We start from the raw sequence: 24,157 nt of genomic DNA, 5'->3' as shown, positions 1-24,157 counted from the left end.
GCCTGTTCCCTTCCCACATTTCTCCCATGTCTATTCTTCTCCCAAAACACATGCCCACCTCTCTCCTGCCCAGAGACTTCTCTTGTCCTTGCTGCACTTGCTTCAGTTAATGCCTTTCCCGGCCAACTGCCTCTGACCATCCTGGTCCTCCAGCTTCTACTCCAGTCCCTGCTAACAAGTGACTGAAGAGAAGCAAAGCCAGTCCTTTCCTGCCTATTGTTTCATCATCTGCCCTGAAACAAACTCTGTGTTTCCAACTCGTGGCCTCTCTCTGTTGCCAAGAGCTCGCGTAGCCTGTGATGTTGTTTAGCTGGGTTAAATAAACCCTGGCAGGCTCCCAGCATGTTTTACAGGTTTTTATTGTGTGTTTCTGTCTCATTACAGAGCAAACGAATGACCTTTATCAAGAGAGAAAGCATACAAGGTTTCACCTCATTATTCTCAGAGAAACTGGTTAGTTATGGTCCTAAGAAAGCTCAGTAAAACTGCCCTTAAATGTCTGCATTTGACCATTTTGATGGCTAATTGTAACCTGCAAAGGATGTCCCTCTGTCATCAGTCGCTGCATTTTGCCCAGCTTGGAGACAAAGCCAAATGAGGTCATGTGAACTTTATATCCACCGAAGCGTGCAGTTTGACTGAAACTTCTGGAACATCTCCTGTAAACCTAATTTCACTTTAGTGCTACTTAACATTAGAACTGATTGCTCCAGACTTCAGGGCTCTCTGTCAGGGAGCTGTTAGACCTGCTCCAGTTAAAGGATGGAGAACTTAACCATCAAGGCACGTACAAAACAGCTTGAATTCCAAGATAGAGGGCTGGGATTTTTTTTTCTTTTGGAGGGAGGGGAAGAAACTGTGTGCACCAGAATGGCTTTGCCTGCAAAATTAACCAACATCTTATTGTCACCAGACAAGATTTTTGCACATGTAAGTACACTGAATAAGAAAAATACATTGCTAGTTACAAAGGGATGATGATGACCTATTCTTTGCCAACAGTCCTTGATCTTGAAATAGCCAGGATAATGACACTTGGAAATCGGTTCTGACTATAACATTGCACAGGTTTTATTTCTGTGTTTGAGCAACCAAGCATCTGTCATGAAAAGGGCATTCCTTGAGAGTCTGAAAGAAGCAGGGGGCTGGGGAAGTATCAAGATCTCTCCTGTTGCCCCATTTCTTCCCATTGGTATCTTCTGCTAAGGTCTTGGGGGGAAAAACTTGTCCATTTGCCTAAGAGCTGGTCTTTTCTTCTGCAGATCGTTGCAGCATAGTTGCTCTCCTTGAATGTTTCATGTTCTTTCATCCACCATCAGTAGTAGGTGCTGTCTCCTAGGCCAGGCTGTTGTGTTGGCAGTGCTTTGGGTTTGTAGCAGAACAACAATCCTTCCAGTGGGCTGATCAGTGGCAAAAAGGAAGCCAAGCTGCTAAAGCAAGACTGTTTACCTAGGCTGAGCTACTGATTTTCTGCAGTTTCTCTAGGTGTTAAAAAGCAAACAGTTTCTCATGAAGAAAGGTAAGAGAGAGAGAAGAGAGGACAGCGTAAAGGGGAAGAGGCATCCGCGTTGAGAAAACGTTTACTCTGGAAATAAGAACTGGAGGGGTGAAAAAATATTAACTGTTAAAAAAAATAAGACGAATATTTAAAAGATTGTACTGCTGATGCTACTGTGTGCTTGTGGTCACCCTGGCTGGAGCAGAAACAGTGAGATACATTCAAGGAGTCAGAAAGAGATGCACATATTAAGGCAGTCTTTACAACATTAACCATAATCCCAGGCGAGTCCGTTACTGCCTGCCTGGGAACTTCCAGCATCTAGAAGGACGTTATTGTTTATACTATTAAAAATCATCTATAAAATTGGCTTGAAGTGTGTTCAGACACCCCAGAGACAGCAGCTTTTCATCTTAATTGCTCCTAGTGATTTTCATGTGTTGCCATCTTAGGGGTGGGCAAGAACATCAGAATAAGCCCTTTACAAACCTTAAGTATTACTAAAGAGCTTAAGTTGCAGCCTTGCCTATGAATTTCCTATCTGTAGGCAAGAAACATTCTCATCTTATTCTCCAAAGAGGGCAGGAGGTGGTGGAATACATTTGGAAGTGGCTGGTGTTGTCTCTGTGCATGAAGAACCTTGCTGATTTTGTGGGATCAAGGATTTCAGAGAGGATCGAGTTTCAGAGCTGAATGAAGTAATGAGGTGTGCAAAGTCACTGCACGAGTATCCCTTCTGGGTGTTTTGAGCGAGCAACGAGACTGCTTTGGAAACCACAGCCCTTTATCATAAACTAATGGGTACATCTCTTCGGTTATATTGCAACCGAATCGAAAGCCCTTGATTTAGTTGGGGTCAGGTTGCCTGTTACAGAAGCACCTGGAAGCTGTTCAACCATATCTCCTGATAATCCATTAATGGATTTTGCTAATTAGGTGTTGGGCAGAAAAATAAAGAGTTTTAGACAACTTGTAAGAGGTTTCCTATCACCAGCACAGCCTGGTCAGTTCTGTTTCTGACTGCTTCCCTGAAGGACCGGGGGGACATTTCAAATGGTTGACTCTTCCTTTTGCAGGGAGAACTCATTTTCTTTGCTGATTGTTCCCAAGAGAAGAGTAAACAGTGCCATTGCTCCTGGCCTCTGTGAAGCAGAAAGAGGCTTGGTTTCTGCCAGGCATGTGCAGACAGGCAGAACCATGTGGTTTTGCAGCACGCTGCCTAACTGCTCTGCTGAAAAGACCATTTGTGGTTACGCTGGAGCACTCAAGCAATTAGTAAGTTTTGCTTATGGTGACTTGTTTTGGTCTTTTATGTAATTTACTGACAACCATAATGCTACGCCAGACCTGTTGCTCATTAAAGAGAAAACAGATCGTCTCCTAAAGGAGATATTGTGCTGTTTAAGCCCAAAGATCTTCCGCAGACCCCTGGAAATAGGGGCTGGTTATAAAAATACAGCTATGTTAACCCTGCTGAGAGGTGGTTAGACATTAGTTGTGCAGGGTCAGTACCACAGCTTTCACTAAAGTGATGCTAGGATTAGAAAAAGAAAGGAGGGAGAGAAAGGAGGGAGAGAAAGGAGAGAAAGGAGGGAGTCCAAGACAGCAAGGCTTTGGGCTGATGCCTCATCATGATACAGCAGCTGCCGGTCTCAGTGGGGTGCGATTCCTGCAGGCAGAGCTGACGGCCGTCACAGCCCAACTGAGCTCCCTGGTGCGATGGGCATCATGGACCACGTTATTTTCGCCTTGATAAGAAAATGAAACTCTGTGCTGAGCTCCTCTTTTACACAAATATGGGAAAGAGGAAAGAGGCGTAAGCTGACGGGCATGTCCTTGGATTGTAAATACTCACTGAAGTGTAACAAGTCTTTCGTGTCTGTGAATCAGGGATTTGTGAGGTTTAGGTAGAATCTTTTGATGAGAAGGTCAAGGTTGGATATTAATGCCCCATTTTTAAACACTGTTCCTCTCCATCCTCTCCCAACCTTCTGTTTTGTGCAATACTGGCATTGCTTTTCATCTTCTGAAGCATATTTTAAATCTGTCTGGATTACACAGGTTGCCTGAGCCCGTACCAGTTCACAAGACAGGACCCTCCCCCCCCTCCAACTGTGCACGCAGCTATAGACTGAAATCCGAGAGTAGAAGATGCATGTGTGATGTCCCCCCCGCACCCCCCCATCCCTCCCTGGCACTCACACCACCCCGTTAAGACTCATGTTCACTTATGGAGGTAAGCATCCAGCCAGAGATCTCCAGATTTCTTTAGGGACCTGTGGAAAGAAAATGAAGAGATGTTTGTTTGGCACCTGAATCTTCCTTCTGGTGTTTTTTTTTCTTAACGGAATTTAAATATGAACTCTTAGGATGCATTCCTTGCCCGGATAAGTTGTGGATGCCCCATCCTCGGAGGTGCTCTATGCCAGGTTGGATGGGGCTTTGAGCCACCCGATTCAGTGGGAGATGTTGCTGCCCATGGTGAGGGTTTGGAACTGGATGGGCTTTAAGGTCCCTTCCAACTCAAACCATTCTATGATTCTGTTATTCTATGACACTGAATGTCATTCTCCAGTACAGCAGATACAGCATGAAAAGCTGCCTATTTTGCTCTTTAGATCCCCAAAGTGACCAGTTTGAGACTCGGTGAGCAGGAGCTTCACCTGATGCCCACAGCGTCACTCCCTCTGGCTGTGAATAATTGGCAGAGAAGAATTGCCTGGGCTCACCACCTTGCACCTCTGAAGGTTCTCACCAGGAATTCTCATGTGGAATTTCCTATCTGTATCAGCTCCGCAAATATTATGTGACAGATCTGAGCTGGTTTGTGCTCAGAAGTCCTCCAACAGAGTGTGGTCTGGAAGCTGGAAATGTAGCTTTCTATGGTTTATGGGAGATGATCTGTCTATCAGGAGAGTAATTGCTGAGATGGTTTCTGAGAACTTGTGTAAGGATACGGGTGCTGTATGGTGCGATGCCGGTCTGAGTGTTGCATATGTTTTCCTGTGCTAACTGGATGAGAGCACCAAAAGAGGTTTTGAACCACTTTTCAGCCCTTCTGCACGTTGGGGCCAATCTGCTTTAATTTTCACTTGTTTAGAATGGTTTGAAAGTGGAGATCCCTGCACTGCAGAATGCTTTCTCATGTTCCTTGTCATGAATTATTCCCCTTGGAGTAACTGAGACAGAAACGTTAGCACAGAGTCTGCCTGACAAGGATTATTAGGCTACTCTGCAACCATGCCTAGAGGGAACAGCCCTTTGCTGCTGGCAGGGCTCAAATGGGAAACAGCACAGGCTGTAACCTGACTCATCCCCCTTTGATTCATCTCAATTTGCAGCCTGAAGACAAGAATCACCAGCTGTCTGAATAGCACTCCAAAAAGGTATCATTAAATATAGCACGTTCAAAAGAGCCCTATTAGATCACGTTAGTACCCATCTTAAGTACTTTGGTGCTTGGGTAGAAGTGCTCTGGTTGCAGAAGCTGCTCTAGAGGACAGTTGTTTCTACCCTGTGAGGTAGTGAAGCAGCTTTCCATCTGTTGTCACCTGGCGTTAGTCCACTAAATTGGCAGAGCTGTGTCATTTCTACTGTGGGTCAGCATTGCTGCAGATGTTCCTTGGACCATGATATGAAGGTCGTTAACCTAGTGACACCAGATTACAACATAGCGGTATGGTATTTGACGGGTCTATAGTGTCCTGGATTCCCTGTATTAGCAAAGATAGGTTGGTTGTGTAGCAATGCATTGCAAGCTGCAGATAGTATTAAAAGGACCTTACCCAACAATGTCTACAAATGCTTTTCCAAGAGGTTTCTCTTCATATTGGACTCCATACTTGGCACATAATGACTTCACCAAAGGTTTCACCTTCCAGAAATTGTGCCGTGGCATTGTTGGAAACAGGCTTGAATAGAGAAAGAGAAAACAAACCTGAGAAAACTCCAAAGACTAAAACCCAAGGGATGAGCATCTTTCTCTGCCTCCTCTTTGGGGCTAATTATGAATGCCTTCTCCTCAAGCTGTACCAGCAGAGAAAAGAAAGAGAGGCACAGAGAGGTATCTGTACTTTACAGTCCTCTCTTTCAAGGAGTTTGTGAAAACTGAAAGCATTAATTTCCCATCTCGGGAAGCTCATGGAACAGCAATACAGGTAAAGAATAATTTTGGATCACCTTACCCTGTGCTGTTCAATGGAGATTTCTAAGTTGACTTCCAAACCAGCCAGCTTTATCCTAAACACTGTCTCCCCTACATTTTGCGTTGCCATTGGCAACAAACTGTCCATATGGCCCTGGTTTTAATATCTTTCCTGAAACCAAGTACCCAGCACTGTACAAAGCCCACACAGACATCCCAAGCTATAAAACAGAGAAGACAGGGAGAGGAGATTTCTGAAATGGATACTCAAGGTCAAGTAGTTCACTTAGGATACCAGTCCACAGCCATCACAACTGGGAGATCCGTACCACTGACTCCTAATTCCCTTCTATTACTTAAAGGGAGTCTACAGGAAAGCTGGGGAGGGCTCCTTATCAGGGAATGCAGCGACAGGATGACACGAGGGGTTTTAAGCCGAAAGAGGAGAGATTGAGACAAGATCTTAGGAAGAAATGTGTTCCTGAGAGGGTGGTGAGGCACTGCCACAGGTTGCTCAGAGAAGTCATGAATGTCCCATCCCTGGAGGTGTTCAAGGCCAGGCTGGGTGGGGCTTGGAGCCCCTGATCCAGTGGGAGGTGTCCCTGCCCATGGCAGGGGTTTGGAACTGGGTGGGCTTTAAGGTCCCTTCTGACCCAAACCATTCTATGACACTGAATGTCGTTCCCCAGTACAGCAGATACAGCATGAAAAGATACCTATTTTGTTCTTCAGACCTCCAAAGTGACTGGATGATCTTTAAGGTCCCTTCCAACCCAAACCATTTTATGGTTCTAATTAAACCCCAAATTATAAGTAAGAGTGAAAGCTGAAGTATTCGGTAGCAAGCAGGACAGAAGCCATGTCTGTAGTAGAAGCAGACTTTGTCCCTCAGTAGTCTAGGACTTTCTTTCCTTGGCATATGGTAGTGCTCCAAAGGTCCTGTCCCATCCCACATACGTGCCTTGAGTACACTTTCCCTCCCCTCCAGTCCAGCATTGTGACAACCAGGTAATGGCCAAATGATTCTGTGTCCATACTCACTGGTGCTCGATTTGGAAATTCAGGTGCCCAGTGAACCAGTCGTTGAAAAAGGACTGCTCGATATTGCAAGTGGCTGCCACCTGTGACGGCGAGAAAGCAATGGTCAATATTGGTGAAATCTCATCCTAAAATGAGAATGCAGCTCCTCTTGCCTGTGGCAGGAGCTGGTACATGCCTTGCTGCACTTCTGAGCTGTCAGAGTGCAGAAGATTGCTGTGCTGAGATAGCTGGGAGCAGCAAGGAGAGGGTTAATCCTCCTCCAGGGCTTACTGTCAGCTGCTGGGCTGACCGAGTCTCCATGGGTAAAGGGATGATATAAGAAGGCAGTTTGTGGGCATTTGGTGACGAGTCACATAGTCTAAGTATAGACTCCTAAATCTCAGCCTTTTCTGTTGAAGATTAACAACAGCACCAAGACGGAAAACAGGGAGGAAAAATGCATGGACGCAGAAAACCTGCTTTTCCCATCCCACCTAGTTATTGCCCAGTTTGCCTTAAGAGCAAGATGTGAATATTCTGGCAGTATTTCTTCAATTCTCTTGCTACTGATGATGGTAAAATGAGGTAGGCTTTCTTAAAATCCTCTTACACTCTGCACCGACTAAGCTGTGATTGCTAGGTAGTGACCACAGGGGATATACTCTCCTCACACACATCCTCCCCCAGGCACATCATAAAACCACATCAGTGCCAAAGAAGCTTACTGCTTCCTCTCTGTCATACATGCGTTTTCTCTCCCTCCCTCTCACCCAATAGATCTCTCTTACAATCCCCCCCCAACAAGTCTCACTCTCAGTCTACCAATTCCAGTTGCATAACGTACTTAAGCAAAAGCTTAAGGTGAACCCCTGAACACTCCCATCACTTCAGTGAACCTATTCACGTGTTTAAGTTAAACCAAATGCTTAGTTTCTTTCCTTTTAGCACATGAGAGTGCTTTCAGCACTTTATTTTTAACGTTTAGGGCTTTTAGGGATACAAATTGACTGCCAGACTTTGAAATCTCACCCTTAAGGCCTCATTAATAACTACACATACTAATTATACTAATTAACATGTGAGATAATTTCTTCTCCAGCTCAGCTATGCTAAATTCAAACGGCCAGTGTCAAAGATACTCTCATTATCCTCTAGGTCTGAACAGGACTTGGACCACTGTAAATAAGAGAAATCCTTTCAGCAGCGTGGATTTGTCTGACCGGGCATTAAAAAGATCTGGGGAGAAGCTGGTTTTCATTTCAGCCTTTACTGCTAAAATATAAGCTCTAGAAATATATGAGCTCTCTCTTTAGCTTCAATTCTCACTGGGGCTCTTCTATTTGCTCACTTTTATTCGCCAATGTACACTGCCCAGGAAAGCCAAAGCACGCTTCTTGAACCTGGTACTTCTTCAAATCTGAAGGAACCTTTTGGTTGCCAAATTCTAGAAGCTTGGAGTTCCATGTCTTGCCTCAGCATTGCTGGCTCTGGGGTGAACATCTTTATGGGAAGGGTCATGGACCATGGACTAGCACCTAGTGGTGCTAGTGGTAACCTATCCACTCTTCCAGTAACTTTTGAACCCATTCTGGGGTGAGTCAGGGGTATTCTTTCCCTTCCCTCTTACCTGAGCGCTAAGCCAGTCTCTGTGCTTCTCCCCATCGATTTCCATTGGAATGTGATTCATCTGGGTGACCCACACAAACCAGTGACTCTCCAGAAACCTTCAAAAACAAACAGGCAAAAAGTGTGACAATTGGTATTGCAATTCGATATAGGAGGTAAATAGAGGTGGGGTTACAGGGAGCAGCAGGAGAGGCAAACTGAAGAAGTACTTCTCCAGGGTATTGAAGGAAACATCTCTCTTTCTATGGAAACTAGAAAGTGATGGATTTCACATCCACCTCTGGGACTAACCCTGTTATGATTAAATACAAGCAGGACATCCTACTGGTCTATCCCTCTTCCTCAGAAGTGGGTTGATCTCATGCTACTTTTGCCTTGCAATAAGTCATGATCCAACTCCCGAAAAAACACCAAGCCCTCATTTAGAAGTTCTCAGAACTGTTTTCATCTTTCCCGTTTCTTGCTGGATATAAATTCCAGAGTGTACCTGCCCAGAGATATGGTTTAGCAGTGGACAGGTTTGGTTTTGATGATCTCCAAAGTCTTCTCCAACCAAGCAATTCTATGAGTCATTGGTGTCCACTTTCTGGGTGTCAGGCTTAGTATGCCGGAACTCCCACCTTCTCTTTGCTCTTTCAGTACCTTTGCCATAAATCTCAACTCTGTCCAGGCCTGGGTATCACTTTAGAGCAGCATATCTATTGTTTCTGGTGTATAACTGCTTTTTTAGCACCTGTACAGTAGTCTATACAAATGCACTTTCTTCTCTTTACCCAAAGTGGTTTCCCTACGCTGAGACTCAGAAGGACGTTGACAAGGTAGTTGTCAAGACGCATCCTTGTTCTACTCTTTCGGCTTGTTTTCTCTAAGAGCAGATCTGAATCTGCAATTTTGCCTTTCTTCTTGCATTTTTAGCTTAATCAAACATAGAAGCATAGGAAATAATAGGTTTTTCAGCTTGACTTCAAACCAAAAAGGTTGCCTATGCACTTACACTAATGTGTGTCATTTGAATCTCCTGTTTCCCTCAGGTCCAAAGGGTTTTGAAACTATGAAAACTGAAGTCGTGAACAGTGATCTTAAATTTTAGGCAAAAGGTCCGATTCTGTGAAGGTTTTTGTGCATCTCCTGCTATTTTTCTTTTACTCAAAAAAAAGAATTTATTTTTTTGGAACATGTATTTCTCTGTGGTGAAATGTTTTACTAAAATTAATGCTGACTGGGGGACTAAATGTCATCCTTTGGCACTTGCCAGTGTACGTGTCATGCCATCTATCACATGGGGAGAGCTGGTGAGCATTCCACTGTCTGGGAGTCATGTACAGCGCTCAGGAGGGCTCATAAATTCCCTTCCCACTAAGATGGGAAGAGGGTGGCCTTGACCGAAGTGGAAAAATGCATAAATCTGTTGGGATCAGGCAGTGTGTGAGAACAGGGAATCAGGAAACAAAGGAGAATCCTGACCAGATCATCACAAGGGCAGGGGAAGACGATGAACACCAGAACCAGCTCAAGTCAAAAATGGGTGATGATAAGAGGAAAGTGAAGTAGTGGGAATAGCCAAGATAACGCACAGTGAGATCAATGACTGCAGAGAACCTGAACAGGGAAGATCTGCAGAGCCGAGCGTTGGTTCACCTGGCACTGGAGGGAGGGGAGAGCAACACAGAGACCCTTTATTTCCTACCTGACAAAAGTGAGGAGCAACAAGGATCCCAGAACGCCATAGAACGGGATATATGTGATGAAGTAGCGAATGTAGTAGCTGATGGCCCAGGCTAGGTCCTAGGGGAAGAGAGAAGACATTAGGTGTCACTTTGCCTACCTCATCTAACCTGTCCTTGCTGGTGATGTTAGGGATGCTGAGGAATTAATACGGCAAAGTGCGATCCCTGCACACTGCCCTCCCTCTCTACTCTTATGAGCCAGTCAGACCCCATAAAGATTGAGGGAATGTTTCACTCACCGCCCAGAACCTGCGCTTGATCATGGTCGAGATGATTTGGATTTGGAAATACACAGGGATGAGCAGAGGTGGGAAGACTGCAAAGCAAAGGGAAAGGTTTTGGCCATTAGAAGGGTAGAAAGGTGCATGATGTGAGAGTGAGCAGTTTTAGCACTCGTTACAGGGAAAGTCTGTGTAGTACTGGTGAGAGAGGTGAGGTGCTGATGATGGGGGATTGTTGCCTTTCTGTGAAGAAAGGAGGTTTTGCTTCATACCCATTCATCCTGACTTATCAAAGAGCATTGGCTGGCAACATGCATTTTTTTTCCATGTGTTGAGAACCCACTTGTGGGGTTGGGGGTCAGGATGTAACACCATGGAGCCTCTCACACTGGTTGACCCAGTCTCAGTTGTTCGCCTTGCTGACCATGCTGGCAATGTTCAAGATATTTGGATATCTTTGAGAAGATATTGAACTGATTTTGGGGCCTACACAGCGATTAATGTTCCTGAGAAATGGAAGGATGAGTTGATACTTAAGGAGTTGCTCTGCTAACACAGTAGGAAGTGGAAAGGTCAACTGACATTCAGGGGAAAATGAAGAATGCAGGGCAGATACTCACTGAGGAAGAAGTATTCGTGCTGGTGGTTGTAAGGCAGGTACTTCAGCTTCTTCTTGCCATACTGTAGGACACAGAGAAGAAACCTCAGGGTTGGATTACGAGATTCATGTAAGAGAAGGTTCTCTACCATACTTTTTATAAATTGACTGGAGAGTTTTGACTAAATTCCCATCACCAGGTAAAAAGTGGTTCGGTATGGTTAAACACCTGGAATTGTGCTAGGTGTAAATTCCTTTTGAAAGTCTTCTGGCTTGATATTCAGATAATTTCTATTTACTGATGGCATTTTAATGCATTCCTCCACCTTCTGCTATGCCTGTGGTCTAAAGACTGTGGCTGTGCTGAAAGCTGCTATCATCTCCATCATTACCAACACAAATGTGATAGGGATGAAGTCAGACCTTTAGTTAGCCACTACGCAGGATACCAGTGCAAGACACAGGATCCTTGGGTAGACTTCCATGCAAAAATGTCCCAACCATTCATCCTTTTTAACTTCTGCAACCATCAACCCCCACAAACTCCTGCCACTAGCCAGCTCTTGTAAAAGCTCACTTTACCAAGAGTGGAAAAACTAGGGTGGTCCTTCCATGTCACTCTGGCTTAAATCTATAATCTTGTGTCATTTGTTTGACATGTAAGCGATAGGAAATAGACTGCTGTCACTGAGAGCTGTTCTGCATCGATTCCTGAATTATTATGACCCACCTACAGAAAGCAGATGCAGAGAAGGTTCTCCAAACACAGGTTTGGACCTTGGGTTGTTGCATTTTAGCACAAGACCATTTCTTTTCACTGAAAAGAGGGAGCCAAGAGCACGTGGTCTCCTAAACTCATCTCCTGAAAGAAATATCTAGAGCCATACATAAGTGTCTTTTTGGAATTCCAGAAGTGTTCACACAGGAAGCCAATGCATGGAGAACCTGGATTCCTGCAAGCTTGCATTTTTGCTTCTAGCATAGCAACTTTGCGATGAAGGTAAGTCTTGTAGCACCAATAAATCAGCTCCATCGTTCACTCTGATCTGAGCTCTGGAAGTCTGTGTGCATGGCACCATTTGGAAAAGGTTTATATACAAGTGTAGGAGTACTGGGATAGACTGATGCTTGCCTAACCTTTCTGATCTGTTGGGTGGGGGAGATCCAGTTTTCCTTGTTGCCAGAGATGTCTACGTTCTTAGATTTTTAAGTGGTAGAATCACAGCCCGCTTTTAAACCCTGTTATCAGGCACAACGGGTTGTACTCACACGTTTAAGAGTATGATAGTGATTTACACCATCTAGATAACGGCTCTTCTATATCCCAGGAGGCAGCCTTCATTTTAGTTATATATTAGAACCTTTCTGCCTCTTGAACATTCTGTGTGTGCAGGACGTTCTCTACACACGCCCATAAACCAGAACGTATGTGGTGGAGTCACTATCCCTGCAGAGGTTCAAAAAATGTGTAGCCATGGCACCAGGGGACATGGTTTAGCATGCACAGTGGAGTTGGGTTGATGGTTGGACTCAATGAGGTCTTTTCCAACCTTAATGATTCTATACATGTGTCTGGAGTTACTCTCCCAACAGTGTAAAAGCTGGATGAGAAACCATTAACTTTTTAATGTTGTATTCTCCTGTGCTACACTTGCCGCAACACTTGCTCTTATGTGGTTTGTGTTTTGTGTAGGTTTTTACGCACTGGACAGTAAATATTTTGGCTCTAGAAGGACAAATTGAATTAAATGCCTTAACATAGCCTGTTAGTTCATCTGCAACGTCAGTACATAATTAAAGTAAGGAAATAGTTCTAGGAGGCGAGTAATCCAGTGTACCCAGCTGACGCACAGTTGGTCAGAATCTGACCCTCAGGTCTTTTTACAGAATGTCTTTTGCAGGACTAGATGATGTCCAGTGCCTTTGTAAGGCACTGGCACAGGCTGCCCAGGGAAGCTGTGGCTGCCACATCCCTGGAGGTGTTCAAGGCCAGGTTGGATGGGGCCTTGGGCAGCCTGATCCAGTGGGAGGTGTCCCTGCCCATGGCAGGGGGTTGGCATAAGATGATCTTTTATGTCCCTTCCAACTCAAACCACTTGATGTCTGAAGATTTCTAGAGTGAAATAATTTGTGTTTAGCCTGTACTAGCAAAAGGTTTCCATGCTCTTTCAGCTCAGCTTTGCTGGATTATACCCTTAGATCAAGTCAAAATCTCCATACATTTTGTCTCAAGTAGGAAAAAAGCCCCATAAAAAACAATCAACCAAAATAAAACAGGAGGAAAATTCCATGCTTATGCAAGCAATGTCCTGTCCACAGCATGACAAAAGGCTCCAATGGAGAGGACCTTGTACAGTTGTCTGGAGCATCGCTGAACTAAAACTGGATGATGTTTTCTGTGGAAATGGAAGATCAGTTTTGAGATGTTCTTGATGAAGAACTGAAAAACACCCTACTTTCCCCTCATGTTGATACTTCAAGCTATTACGATGAAACTGTATTTAACAGCTTTCTACTTTCTTTCCAGTCCCATCTTCATTGCTTTTCCCAAGCTAGTCCAAAACACTTTTTCCTGTGGTCAGTATAGGGAATGGATAGGGAATTATACAGTCAATCTTGCTCTTCAGCCCAAGGTTTGAGGGGGCGTGATGGCAAAACCCCTGTCAGACAACATGGACAGATGAAATCCCTGCACGAAGCGTTTCCTTTTTCAGCATTCCTGGGAGTCTTGACTGCATAATTCATGTCTATTGGTCCTAGCCAGCTCCTGGTCCTGCATAAATGTTCTCCAAAGCAATTTAAGATAACAGTTTTCCACATTTCACCCACTTTACCTTACCTCAACAGGCTGTGTATCTCCAAGGACAAAAACATGCAGCATGTTCACATCTGGGTCCTTCTTGAATATATTGGGCTTGGCATGGTGTTGGAAGTGACGATGGTTCCACCAGTTTGCAGAGGCACCCTGTGCAGATACAACAAGTTAACGCATGGAACACAGTTCCTCCAAAGATAGATTTTGCCATTCATTTATATAAGCCAAAACAGCGCAACCCTGATGATGGCCAAACTGTTATTTGCTTTTGAAATAGCAATAAGGAAGTCTCTAAGCTTCAGTTGCTATGAGACTGCTGTTTTCAGAGGGATGGTTTGCCCTTGCTAAGGATCATCCATATTGCAAGAACAGGGACTACATATACTTTGAGTGAGTTGCACGTCACCATGTCTTCCAACATGTAATCTTGGTTATAGCAGCTGAACTGTAGATTCATATAGGTTGGAAAAGACCCTTAAGATCATTGAGTCCAACCGTTAACCCAACGCTAGCAAGTCCACCCCTAAACCCTCTTGCTGCCTTACTGATTGTTATACTGGTTTCCCTCTAATGCCTGTGAGGAACCAGGCAAGGCAAAGTGTTTGGGAAAACAGGTAAAGCTATGTCCCACCCTCTATAAGCTCCTGCTGTAAGTGGTGCCAAAATGAATGGGCTGCACTGGACCTTGTCCAGGGCAGAAGTTCTGAATGCATCTCAAATGGATGGGGTGCAGCAGGATAGGATATTTGTAAAATATTATACCTTAGAGGAGTGCATTGTGAAAATATGACAGGATGTTAAAATAGGGGTTTATGCGATTTAATAAGCTTCATCCTCAACTGCTATAAATTGGCATGGTTCCACTGAGGCTATGATTACAGGCTCTCATCTCTTATAGAATCACAGAATCTATGGTTAAGGTTGGAAAAGACCTCTAAGATCATCAAGTCCAACCATCAACACAATGTGCAATGGTCACTAACTTCTCCTCTGGGCATCTGCTCACTGTGGAAAGGCTTAGAACTTCAGTTTTCTATTCTGACAATCAAATTGACTACAGCTGCTCCCACAGTGCCCTGGGTCCATAATGTCCTTTACCTTCAGGTGTCCAATGACAAACTTGTGGACGATGTGGTTCCAGGAAGACTTCTTAAAGACAGAGAGGTGTCCAAAATCATGTTGCAGCCACCCTGCCTGGGCCTGGGATGAAGGGAAATAAAGTAGTTAGGAAGCTGTTTGAAATCAGAGTTAAGAAATGGAGATAGAAAGCAAGTCGTGAGTGTAAGGAAGACAGGCAATTGACTGAAGTGAGAGGGTGAAGACGTCTAGTTTCATTCTGGAGGGGAGCATAGAATCATTCAGGTAGGAAAAGACCCTTAAGAACATCAAATCCAGCTATCAATCTATCACTACCAAGTCTACCCATGTGTGGAAGGAAAGGTCAAAGAGGTGAGAAATAAGTGTGAACCACAATCAGCCATGGGTAGAGGTGGTCGAGAGGCACCACAGTGACAAGTATGTTGTGAATATTTTTCACTGGTATGAAAATTCTGCACTGGTAAATATTTTAATATGAAAAGTTCAGTGCACACTGACCTTCCCCTTCGTGACTGGCGTAGCCAGTATGCTCTGTGTCTACTACGTCTCACCTGTGAAGTTGTAAGGATGCAGGAGAGGATGAGAGTTGTGACCCAGCCAGTACCAAAGTATAAAACCATTAACCAAGCCAAAACTTCCATTGCAATGATATGGCCCAAGTAAAGAGAGAAGAACAAGGGATTTGCTCTGAATAAGTTCATGTCCTCTGCTGTTTTCCTCAGCGCCCGGAAATCCTCCACCAGCTGGGACTGCAAAACAGACACGCAAGACATGGTATGAAGCTTGTAAGTAAATCTGAATGAGTTGAAGGAATCATAGAATCCTCAAGGTTGGAGAAGACCTCTAAGATCATCCAGTACAACCGTTAGCCCAACACCATCATGCCTACTAAAACCATGTCCCCAGGTGCCACGTTGAACAACTCCAGGGAAGGATACTCCACCACTTCCCTGGGCAACATCTTCCAATGCTTGACCAAAAGGAAGGAAGGCTAGGTTCCATACTAAGGACCATGGCTGTTTCTTGCATTGGTTAGCAATGCTCCAGAAGTGCCTCTAAACTCATCTCGTATTCCAGCTTTTCATAGCACCTTCCTATGAATAAACATCCTGATTGGTCTGAGCACCCTGACCTTTTGCACCTTGAACTGAGAGAGTAGTTCAAGCCTGTTGCGGTGAATCAGCAGCACTACCTGGCTCTGCTGAGAGTTACATCAGCTGATGACTCTCGTTTGAATGAGCTTTACAATAATTAAAGAGGCAGCTGGAAAAAGAGAGAATTCAGTCCTATTACTTGATGTATAATTCCAGAGCTCTGATGATGAGCGCCCTGCATCAGAGCACATGTCGCCTATTTAATATGTGGGTCAGCCACCGTGCAATCATTCATGAAGAGCATTCCCGGGTTAATGCGGGTTAGCGTTGTCTCTCCTATTGTGAGTGATACAGATATATCATAATCATGGCCAGTCACAAACAAAGGGACAGGATTGAGTTCTGTGGCAAGAGCCAGTCATGCCATGCAGAGTGCCTGAATAATGAATGAACTGTCTGGGAGGGATAGAGAGCTGCCCTGAGGATGCCAAGGGGGTATTTGCTGGGTTTCTCCTTAACACAGCCACCAAAATTAGAAAACTGGTTCACCTCACCCATACGGACCTACTGCTCGTGCCATGCATGGCCCAAATGCGGCTGCTCTCCAGAGCTTTGCTGGTACTGGGCTCAAGAGGATAAGCCAGTTTGAGTCTCAAAGAGGTCATTCCCTAGGAGCTACTCTGCCAAAGGGAGGTGCAGAGCAAACAGTGAAAGAGATTCAGGTCTTGAGGTGGTAAGCAACTAGTTTGAAGTCTTTTCAGACTTCTTTGCCTATTCTCTTTCTTCCCCTGCCTCCTAACAGGCAAGTGATGACATGTGTTTTAAAGCTCGGTCACCAGAGAAGGAATAACAGGAGGGACACTATTCACAAGAGCTGGTGCGCGTTTCCCAGTCCACGGCTCAGTTTACGTTTTCCATCAGTATGGGATCAGTCACAGAATCATAGAATCAAATCACAGAATCATTAAGGCTAGAAAAGACTCCTAACATCAAGTCCAACTGTTAGTCCAACACCACTATGCCAACTAAACCACATCCCAAAGTGCCATGTCTGCATGCTTTTTTAAGTCCATCCTGGACAACTGCTAGAAATGGGACATGATTATCATAGACAGAACTGTTGGTGAGTCTGTGGGAAAGCAAAGGTTTGTACAGACAGTCTGAACGTGCCACCTCCCTCCTCCACACACGTTCATACTGGGGATGTGTACATTGTTTGACAAAGGTGTTCAGTCACTGAGCACATTTCTCCCTCTTGGGGGGCTACCAGTAGTGAAGAGACCTTTATAATCTACCTGCCTCTAACCTGGAGGGCATCCCATGACGTAAAAAAATGGTAGAATACAGCCATCAAAAGCCCCAGCTCAGAAACAAATACTCACGTTTTTATCTCGGTCCTGGCTAGGTTCCCCTGGAGCAAGCTCTCCGATGAGTAATGGCTTGAGAAACTTCTGCACCAAGGTGGGATTGATATGGAAAGCCTGGAACGCATCCTGGAGTGGAAAAAACAAGTAACTGTGTGAGATTCAAGGGTAAGCTGTTGCTTCCTACTCATTGTGTCATTCCCATCCAACTTCAGCACTGCCCTTCTCTGCTGTCATCTCCCCAAGTAACTTTGAAAGCCTCATGCCAGACTGACTTCCACCTCTGTGGTGACTCTTCAGTTCAGTCCTTCTGCTAAAGGCTCATGAATTTGCTTATCTAGTAGGAAGTGAATGGTGAGATCTGGAATGCCAGCTAGACAGATGGTGAAAAGCACCTCCAGAATTTTTTTCTAAGTAACTAAATACCTAAATCCTGTTAATTCGCTTAGAAGGTAGAAGGTAGGCAGAGAGGAATTGGTGCAAATCCCCACTAGGATATAAATATCCTTTGAGAGTCTGCTACCTGGAAGCAACTCAAGAAGAGGGGTCTGCAGGCCCCTTTAAGTTCTGGAAGGCTGCTATAAGGTAGACAAAAACGTGTGGAAAAGAGGAGTCCAGAAAATGCAGAGCCAGGTAAACTCATGAATGCCAGGATCAAAAAGATTCTGAAAACAAGGTATTGTCCTTCCATATTAGAAGCAGCCTGAAAATATGCAAGCAAAATGTTACACCATCTGGGTTTCCTGCTTTCCCAGCCTCAGGTGTATATGGGATAAGATTTTTTTTCACGCCTTTCATCAAGATTGAGTTTCATCCCTCAAGCAGATTCATTTGCTGAATCTTAACAAGCTCTTTACAGCTATTATCACACGTTGGAGACTTCAGTAAAATGTGCCCAAGTTTCAAGTCATGTAGTGAACAGAAAACATCCAAGTCGTCTCACAAGAGTTTAATGATCTTCTCACAGGGACAAGCGGCCACGTGGCACAGCACAGTAAAAATGATAAGATGTCGACAGGAAAGCTGAGGAGGCACTCTTTATCAGGGACAGCAGGAACAGGATGATTGGGGGACGGTTTGAAGCTGAAAGAAGGAAGATTGAGATTAGATACTAGGAAGAAATGTTTTCCTGTGGGGGTGGCGAGGCACTGGCCCAGGTTGCCCAGAGAAATCGTGGCTGCCCCATCCCTGGAGGTGTTGAAGGCCAGGCTGGATGGGGCTTGGAGCAACCTGATCCAGTGGAGGGTGTCTCTTCCCGTGGCAAGGGGGGTTGGAACTGGTTGATCTTTTATGACCATCCTTTCACATGGCATGGCTTGAATTTTAACCCCAAAAGATAGTGGTAGGGACAGAAAGTTGACCTAGACCAGAAGCTCTTACACTGTCCTTGCTCTTCTCTTGCACACAACTGGAGTTAACTCAAGAAATTCATCTAGGAGAGCTGTAAAGATGATGTACTTCCATGAAGTGCTGAGAGTGCCACAGAATAAAACAGTCAAAAAGACAAGTCAGGAGAACCATGCTTCCAACATTTCCACCTTTGTCTCATTGCCTAACAACAGTAGGGACCAAGTAAAATCTCGCTTCTGGCTCTGAACAGAAAGGACAGTCTGGAAAGTGCTCACTGTGTCCAGCTGACCCTTCTGGGAGCTGACCTCCATCAAAAGTCTAGCTTTGGTGTTCAAAAATACCAACTAGCAACCTTGGTCCCAAAGTCTGCCAAAACCGATATGAACTTTCACCTGGTTCCAAGCCTTTAGAATAATGCTCTAACCATAGAAGTTTTGCTGCCGGAGGCAAAGAAGGAGGGAGAGTGAAAGCTGATCTAAGCCATTTAACTCGAAGTTAAAGAAATGACACATGAGAAGTCAGAGATGCAGCATGGGGGGTGGAAGAGCTGGCTACAGGTGCAAGAGAGAAATACAACTCTGTAGAATGATTTAATGGTTATAAAAGCCACAAAATCATAGAATGTCTTGAGTAGGAAGAGACCTACAAGGATCAAGTCCAACCCCTGTCCCTGCATAAGACAGCCCCAAAATGTGTCTGAGGGCTTTGTCCAAATGCTTCTTGAATATCTTCAGGCGCCACTGCTTCCCAGAGAGCCTGTTTCAGTGCTCCATCACCCTCTGGATGAAGAACCTTTTCCTAATACCCAATTTAACCTAATAAACCTGGCACATCTTCCTGCCATTCCCTCGGGTCCTAAATGCCAGAGGCTATGGAGAAGAAGTAAGTGGGGAGGGGGCTGTTAGTCATTTCAGTTGGGGAGGCAAATCAAAATGCCAGCAATGAAATTGAGGTGCACTTTTGTAAAGTACTAGACTTTCCTACTTTCTCTTAGCTCAACTCTCATGCCAGTACCCAAACTATCCCCTTGTGGAACCTGTTTCATGGACGAAGTGATCCCTGTTGCCACAAGGAGAAGTTTGGCTCAATTTGTCCTGCATCACTGGCAAAACCTATCCCAGCAAGAATGAAAGTAGTTGCTTTTCAACTGCATTGGGTTAGCCCTGGTGTTACTTTATTGGTGCCAAAATGGAGGTAAAAGTATAGGGCCAGCAAAGCTGTTCCTACATCCCTGTGCTGCAGACTGTTTGGTGTTTCCCATGCACAGAAACAGTTGTCCTGAATCATCAGCTTCCTTCTCTAATTTGAGGAATTTAATTTGTTGTAACATAATTTCTGCATATTTCATCCTCTCAGTCCATCTGAGGTTAAAAAAATACACTCCTCTCTCTTCTACAGATAGGGAATGATGCACTAAAGGACTGGCTTGCCCTAGGTTACAACCAGCAGCAGACCTTGAGCCTTTTTTTTCCACTACTGCTCCAGATATTGTAGCATTTTCATCTCTTGGACCCCTGAGCATGGCACTGAAATGTTAGTTCTGGTTGCTAGTTCCCTTCCTGGGTAGATGATTTGAAAGAGGAGGGAAGAGCAGAACAAGTGGGGAAGCAAAGACTTGATTATACCAGCTGCAAGGTTTGGCAATTTTGGGGTGAAAAAAAAAAGGGAAGAAGGGGGAAAAGGGAGAGGGTGGACATATAAGAAGCATTAAAGAATGGGTAGGGAGGTGGGAGGAGGTGGAGTCACAAATCTATGGTTCAGTCTCCTTCGTCTGAAGGAGATCTGAGATAAATGCTTCGTCTGAAGGATCTGAGATAAATGCAACAGCAGATGCTTTCAGGTTTCTAGCGGAGATATTGGAGTTAAATTCTTGGGGTAGGAGTCCAACTCCTCTGGTTTCAGCAGCTGAAAGTAAAACCTGGTCCATGTTATTGAGGGAGAAAGCTTTATATTCAGAGGATTTATTGAAAGAGGACAGGAATACCAAAATGCAGCACTTCAAGGAAAAAAATGGAAAACCATGCCCCACAGGCAAATGGAAAGGAAAGGTTAGTAATTCTTGCCCGTTAATTGTGCCGCACACAGAGCTTCCTGCTTCCTCCTTGCTAAAGTGCAAAGAGATGTGGGAGACTAAGAGTTAATGCTACAGCTTGGTCTCTCCTGCCGCTTACCATGCACATATTCTAGTTGGAAAAGCTCTGAGGCAGTTTAAATTTTATTAACTATGGGCTAATGCCCTGAGGAGAGGACACCAGCTCTCCTGACTACTTCTGAAGAAGGTGGCTTCCAGGGGAACTGCAGACAACAACCTCTGGGGCAATTAGTTCTTTTTTTTTTCAAGGTTTTGGTTTTGTTTGGTCTGGTTTTGTTTCATTTTTTAATTGCTAGGTTTTTATTTTAAGTTGCTGGAACGTGAGAGGTAGCCGAAACCAGCCATGGAGCAGCTGTAGCAGAAGCAAATGGTTCCCTTCTTTCTTTCTGTAGAAACCTCTAACTAAATTTTGTAGAGAATTCATTCCTGGGTAAAAAAAAAAAAAAAAAAAAAGCTAAAAAGCTCCTTGTATTAAAGCCTTCGGCTCACCCTCCTCACAGAAGCACCTTTGAAACACAGACTGGCCTCTCGTTAACCCTTTCTTATGCCTGGCTGCTGTGTCTCTGCATGTCATACACACTGGAGAAGGGAAGGCTTGGAACACTTCACCCATGAATTCAGAGCTCCAGGCACAGCACAAACAAGAGACAAAAGACAAAACAGCGGGACTTAAGCTGAGCAATCTCTACCAACCAATCTTCCAGAGGCCACCAATCCCCACGGCTCAATGGAGTTGGGGACTTAAGCAGAGCTCAACAGAGTTGAGGACTTGTGCAGAGCCGAGCAATCTCTACCAACCAATCTTCCAGATGCTACCAACTGTCATGGCTCAATGGAGTTGAGGATTTAAGCAGAGCTCAACAGAGTCGAGGACTTAAGCAGAGCCGAGCAATCTCTACCGACCCATCTTCCAGAGGCTACCAATCGCCATGGCTCAACAGAGTTGATGGCCAAGGAGCTGCATCAATTTGGACCAACTTGGCCATTTGGGAATATCCAACTCAGGACATTCTATGATTCTATGAACCTTTTTGCTCCGAGAAACAGGGAAAGATGGAGCTGGGCGTGCGGCAGGTGACAGAGGTGGGGAGAAAGAGGCAGGCTGGCTGCACCAAGGGCTGGTTGGCTTCTCGGTAACCACCGGGAGGTTGCCGATGGGAGCTGGGATGCAGCCAGCGTGTTTGGCCGTGCGTGGGATCCTTACCGTGGCATCTTCGCCGGCGCAGTGGCTGATGACTCGCGAACCCCCCGGGTGCCTGTTTGCCCACTGGGTGACATTATACACCTTGCGCTCTATCACCAGCCACCTGTCCGTCCTCAGGGTGTGCTTCTGGATCTCCTCCCAAGTGTAGAAGCGGATTTGCGCCTCCGGCTCCCCCGATTCCCCTCCTTTCTCACCCCCTTTCCCCATGGGGAAAGGCCACTCGCTGCTTTGTCTTCTTGCCCAAGAAACCTCTCCCACGCTTTTCCTGGCGTGGTTTAGCTCAGCTGATGCCCTGCTCTCTCCCTGTGCCTTCTCTCATGTCCTCCCTTCTCTTTGTCTCTTCGCCTGCCCCTTCCAACCCCTCCACTTGCTCGGAAGTGCCCCCTAGCCTGGATTTCTCCCTACTGATGCTCTGCCTCCCCGCGCACAGCCCTGGTTTGTGGCAAGCTCAGCCCCTTCCCCCCTCGCTTTCCTTCATCCCCCCCCCACCTCTCCAGCATCCCCCTCCCTCCGGCGCCGCCGGGGCTTCCAGCGGGATCAGCAGAGTCCCGGCTCCAATCGCGGCGCTGCCGCCGCCCCCCCGGCCGCTCCCATTGGCCCCGGGCGGATCTGCCGGAGCCGGGGCGGCACCCGCGGGCATCCCCGCTCCTCCCGCCGCTCCGCCCGGGCCGCGGCTCCCAACGCTCACCCCCTCTTCCCCCCGCTCCGCCGCTTTTTTCACCTTTTGCTCACCTCCCTCCCTTTTATCCTTTTTTTTATCCTTTATTCCCCTTTTCTATTTTTTCTTTTTCCCTTTTCTTCTTCTTTTTTTTAATCCTTTATTACCCTTTTCTATTTTTTCTTCTTTTTCCCTTTTATTCTTTTTTTTGCTCCTTTATTCCCCTTTTCTTTTTTTCTCTTTTTTCCCTTTTATTCTTTTTTCCACCTCTTTATTCCCCTCTTCTTTTCTTTCTCTTTTTTCCCTTTTAGTCTTCTTTTTTCCCACTCCTTATTCCCCTTTTCTTTTTTCTTTTTTTTCCCTTATTCTTTTTTCCACCTCTTTATTCCCCTTTTCATTTTTCCTTATCTTCTTTTTCCTTTTATTCTTCTTTTTTTTATCCTTTATTCCCCATTTCTTTTTTCCTCCTTTTTCCCTTTTATTCGTTTTTTCCACTCCTTTATTCCCCTTTTCTTTTTTCTTTTCTCCTTTTTCCCTTTTCTTCTTTTTGTTTACCCTTTATTCCCCCTTTCTTTTTTCTTCTTTTTTCCCCTTTATTATTCTTTTTTATTTCTTTACTCCCCTTTTCTTTTTTCTTTTCTCCTTTTTCCTTTATATTCTTATTTTTTATCCTTTATTCCTTTTGTTTTTCCTCCTTTTCCCTTTTAGTCTTTTTCCATCCTCTATTCCCCTTTTCTTTTTTCTTATCTCCTTTTTCCCTTTTATTCTTCTTCTTTCTATCCTTTATTACCCTTTTCTTTTTCTCCTTTCCCTCCTTTTTTCCCCTTTTTCCCTTTTTATCATTTTTCCCTTTTTAGTCCTTTTTTCCATTTTCTACTTTTTTCCTCATTTTTTTCCTTTTTACTTTTTTACCTATTTTTTTCCCATTTTCCCTTTTTTACTACTTCTTTTTTTCCTCATTTTTTTACTCCTTTTTCCTCCTTTTTTCTAATTTCCCTTTTTACTTCTTTTTTTCCTCCTTTTTTCCTATTTCCCCCTTTTTAGGGAAAACAGGAAATTTTCCCCTTTTTAGGGAAAATACTTCTTTTTCCTTCTCATTTTTTTCTCCTTTCTGGTTTTCCCCTTTCTACTACTTTTTTCTTCATTTTTCCTTTTTTCTTCCCCCATTCCACTTTTTTCCCTTTTCCCACCTTTTCTTTGTTTTTACTTATTTTTTCTCCCTTTTCCCCCTTTTACTCCTTTTTTCATTTCCCCCTTTTTACTTTTTTCTCCTTTTTTTCCCTTTTAACTTCTTTTTCACTTTTTTCCTATTTTGCCTTTTTTCTTTTCTCTCCTTTATTCCCCTTTTATTTTTTCTCCTTTCCTCCCTTTTCCCTTTTTTCTCCTTTTTTCCTCTTTTTTACATGTTTTTCTTCCTTTTTTCCTTTTTTACTCCTTTTTTTTCCTCCTTTCCCCCTTTTTCTTTTTTTTTCTTAAATTTTTCTTTTTTCCCCCTAATTTTTCACCTTTTTACTTCTTCATGATACACTTCTAAAGGAGATTTTGGCCTTCTGCCTGCAATTATCAATGCTTTACCCTATTCTATCATGCTAACTGACAAACTCATGGCAGTCAGACTTCACCGTTGTTGTTGCAGAAGAGCTGCTCC

General features: G+C 44.5%; 1 protein-coding gene across 1 annotated transcript; it reads right to left on the bottom strand.

The window, feature by feature from the left end:
- Positions 1 to 342: 342 nt before the first annotated feature.
- LOC104062412 (acyl-CoA 6-desaturase) lies at positions 343 to 22,287 on the bottom strand. The gene is made up of 12 exons (XM_009564467.2): positions 21,852 to 22,287; positions 17,224 to 17,334; positions 15,299 to 15,496; positions 14,748 to 14,849; positions 13,674 to 13,799; positions 10,857 to 10,917; positions 10,255 to 10,331; positions 9,976 to 10,073; positions 8,290 to 8,386; positions 6,684 to 6,763; positions 5,284 to 5,409; positions 343 to 3,774 (listed from the first exon to the last, which is right to left on the bottom strand). Exons 1-12 carry the CDS (start codon positions 22,056 to 22,058, stop codon positions 3,723 to 3,725), a joined length of 1,335 nt encoding a protein of 444 aa, XP_009562762.1. The 5' UTR covers positions 22,059 to 22,287; the 3' UTR covers positions 343 to 3,722.
- Positions 22,288 to 24,157: the final 1,870 nt, after the last annotated feature.

This window comes from Cuculus canorus, chromosome 5 (genome assembly GCF_017976375.1).
Source record: "Cuculus canorus isolate bCucCan1 chromosome 5, bCucCan1.pri, whole genome shotgun sequence".
Classification (NCBI taxonomy): Eukaryota; Metazoa; Chordata; class Aves; order Cuculiformes; family Cuculidae; genus Cuculus; species Cuculus canorus.
This window is presented reverse-complemented; position numbering and strand designations above follow the sequence as displayed.

Bases quoted from the DNA above. Each gene is read 5' to 3' on its own strand.
- LOC104062412 (XM_009564467.2), bottom strand. From the start codon at position 22,058: ATGGGGAAAGGGGGTGAGAAAGGAGGGGAATCGGGGGAGCCGGAGGCG. The intron at 17,335-21,851 runs GTAAGGATCCCA...TTTCCACTCCAG, and splicing joins GCGCCGGCGAAGATGCCACG to GATGCGTTCCAGGCTTTCCA. The intron at 5,410-6,683 runs GTGAGTATGGAC...TCTCTATTCAAG, and splicing joins AATTTCCAAATCGAGCACCA to CCTGTTTCCAACAATGCCAC.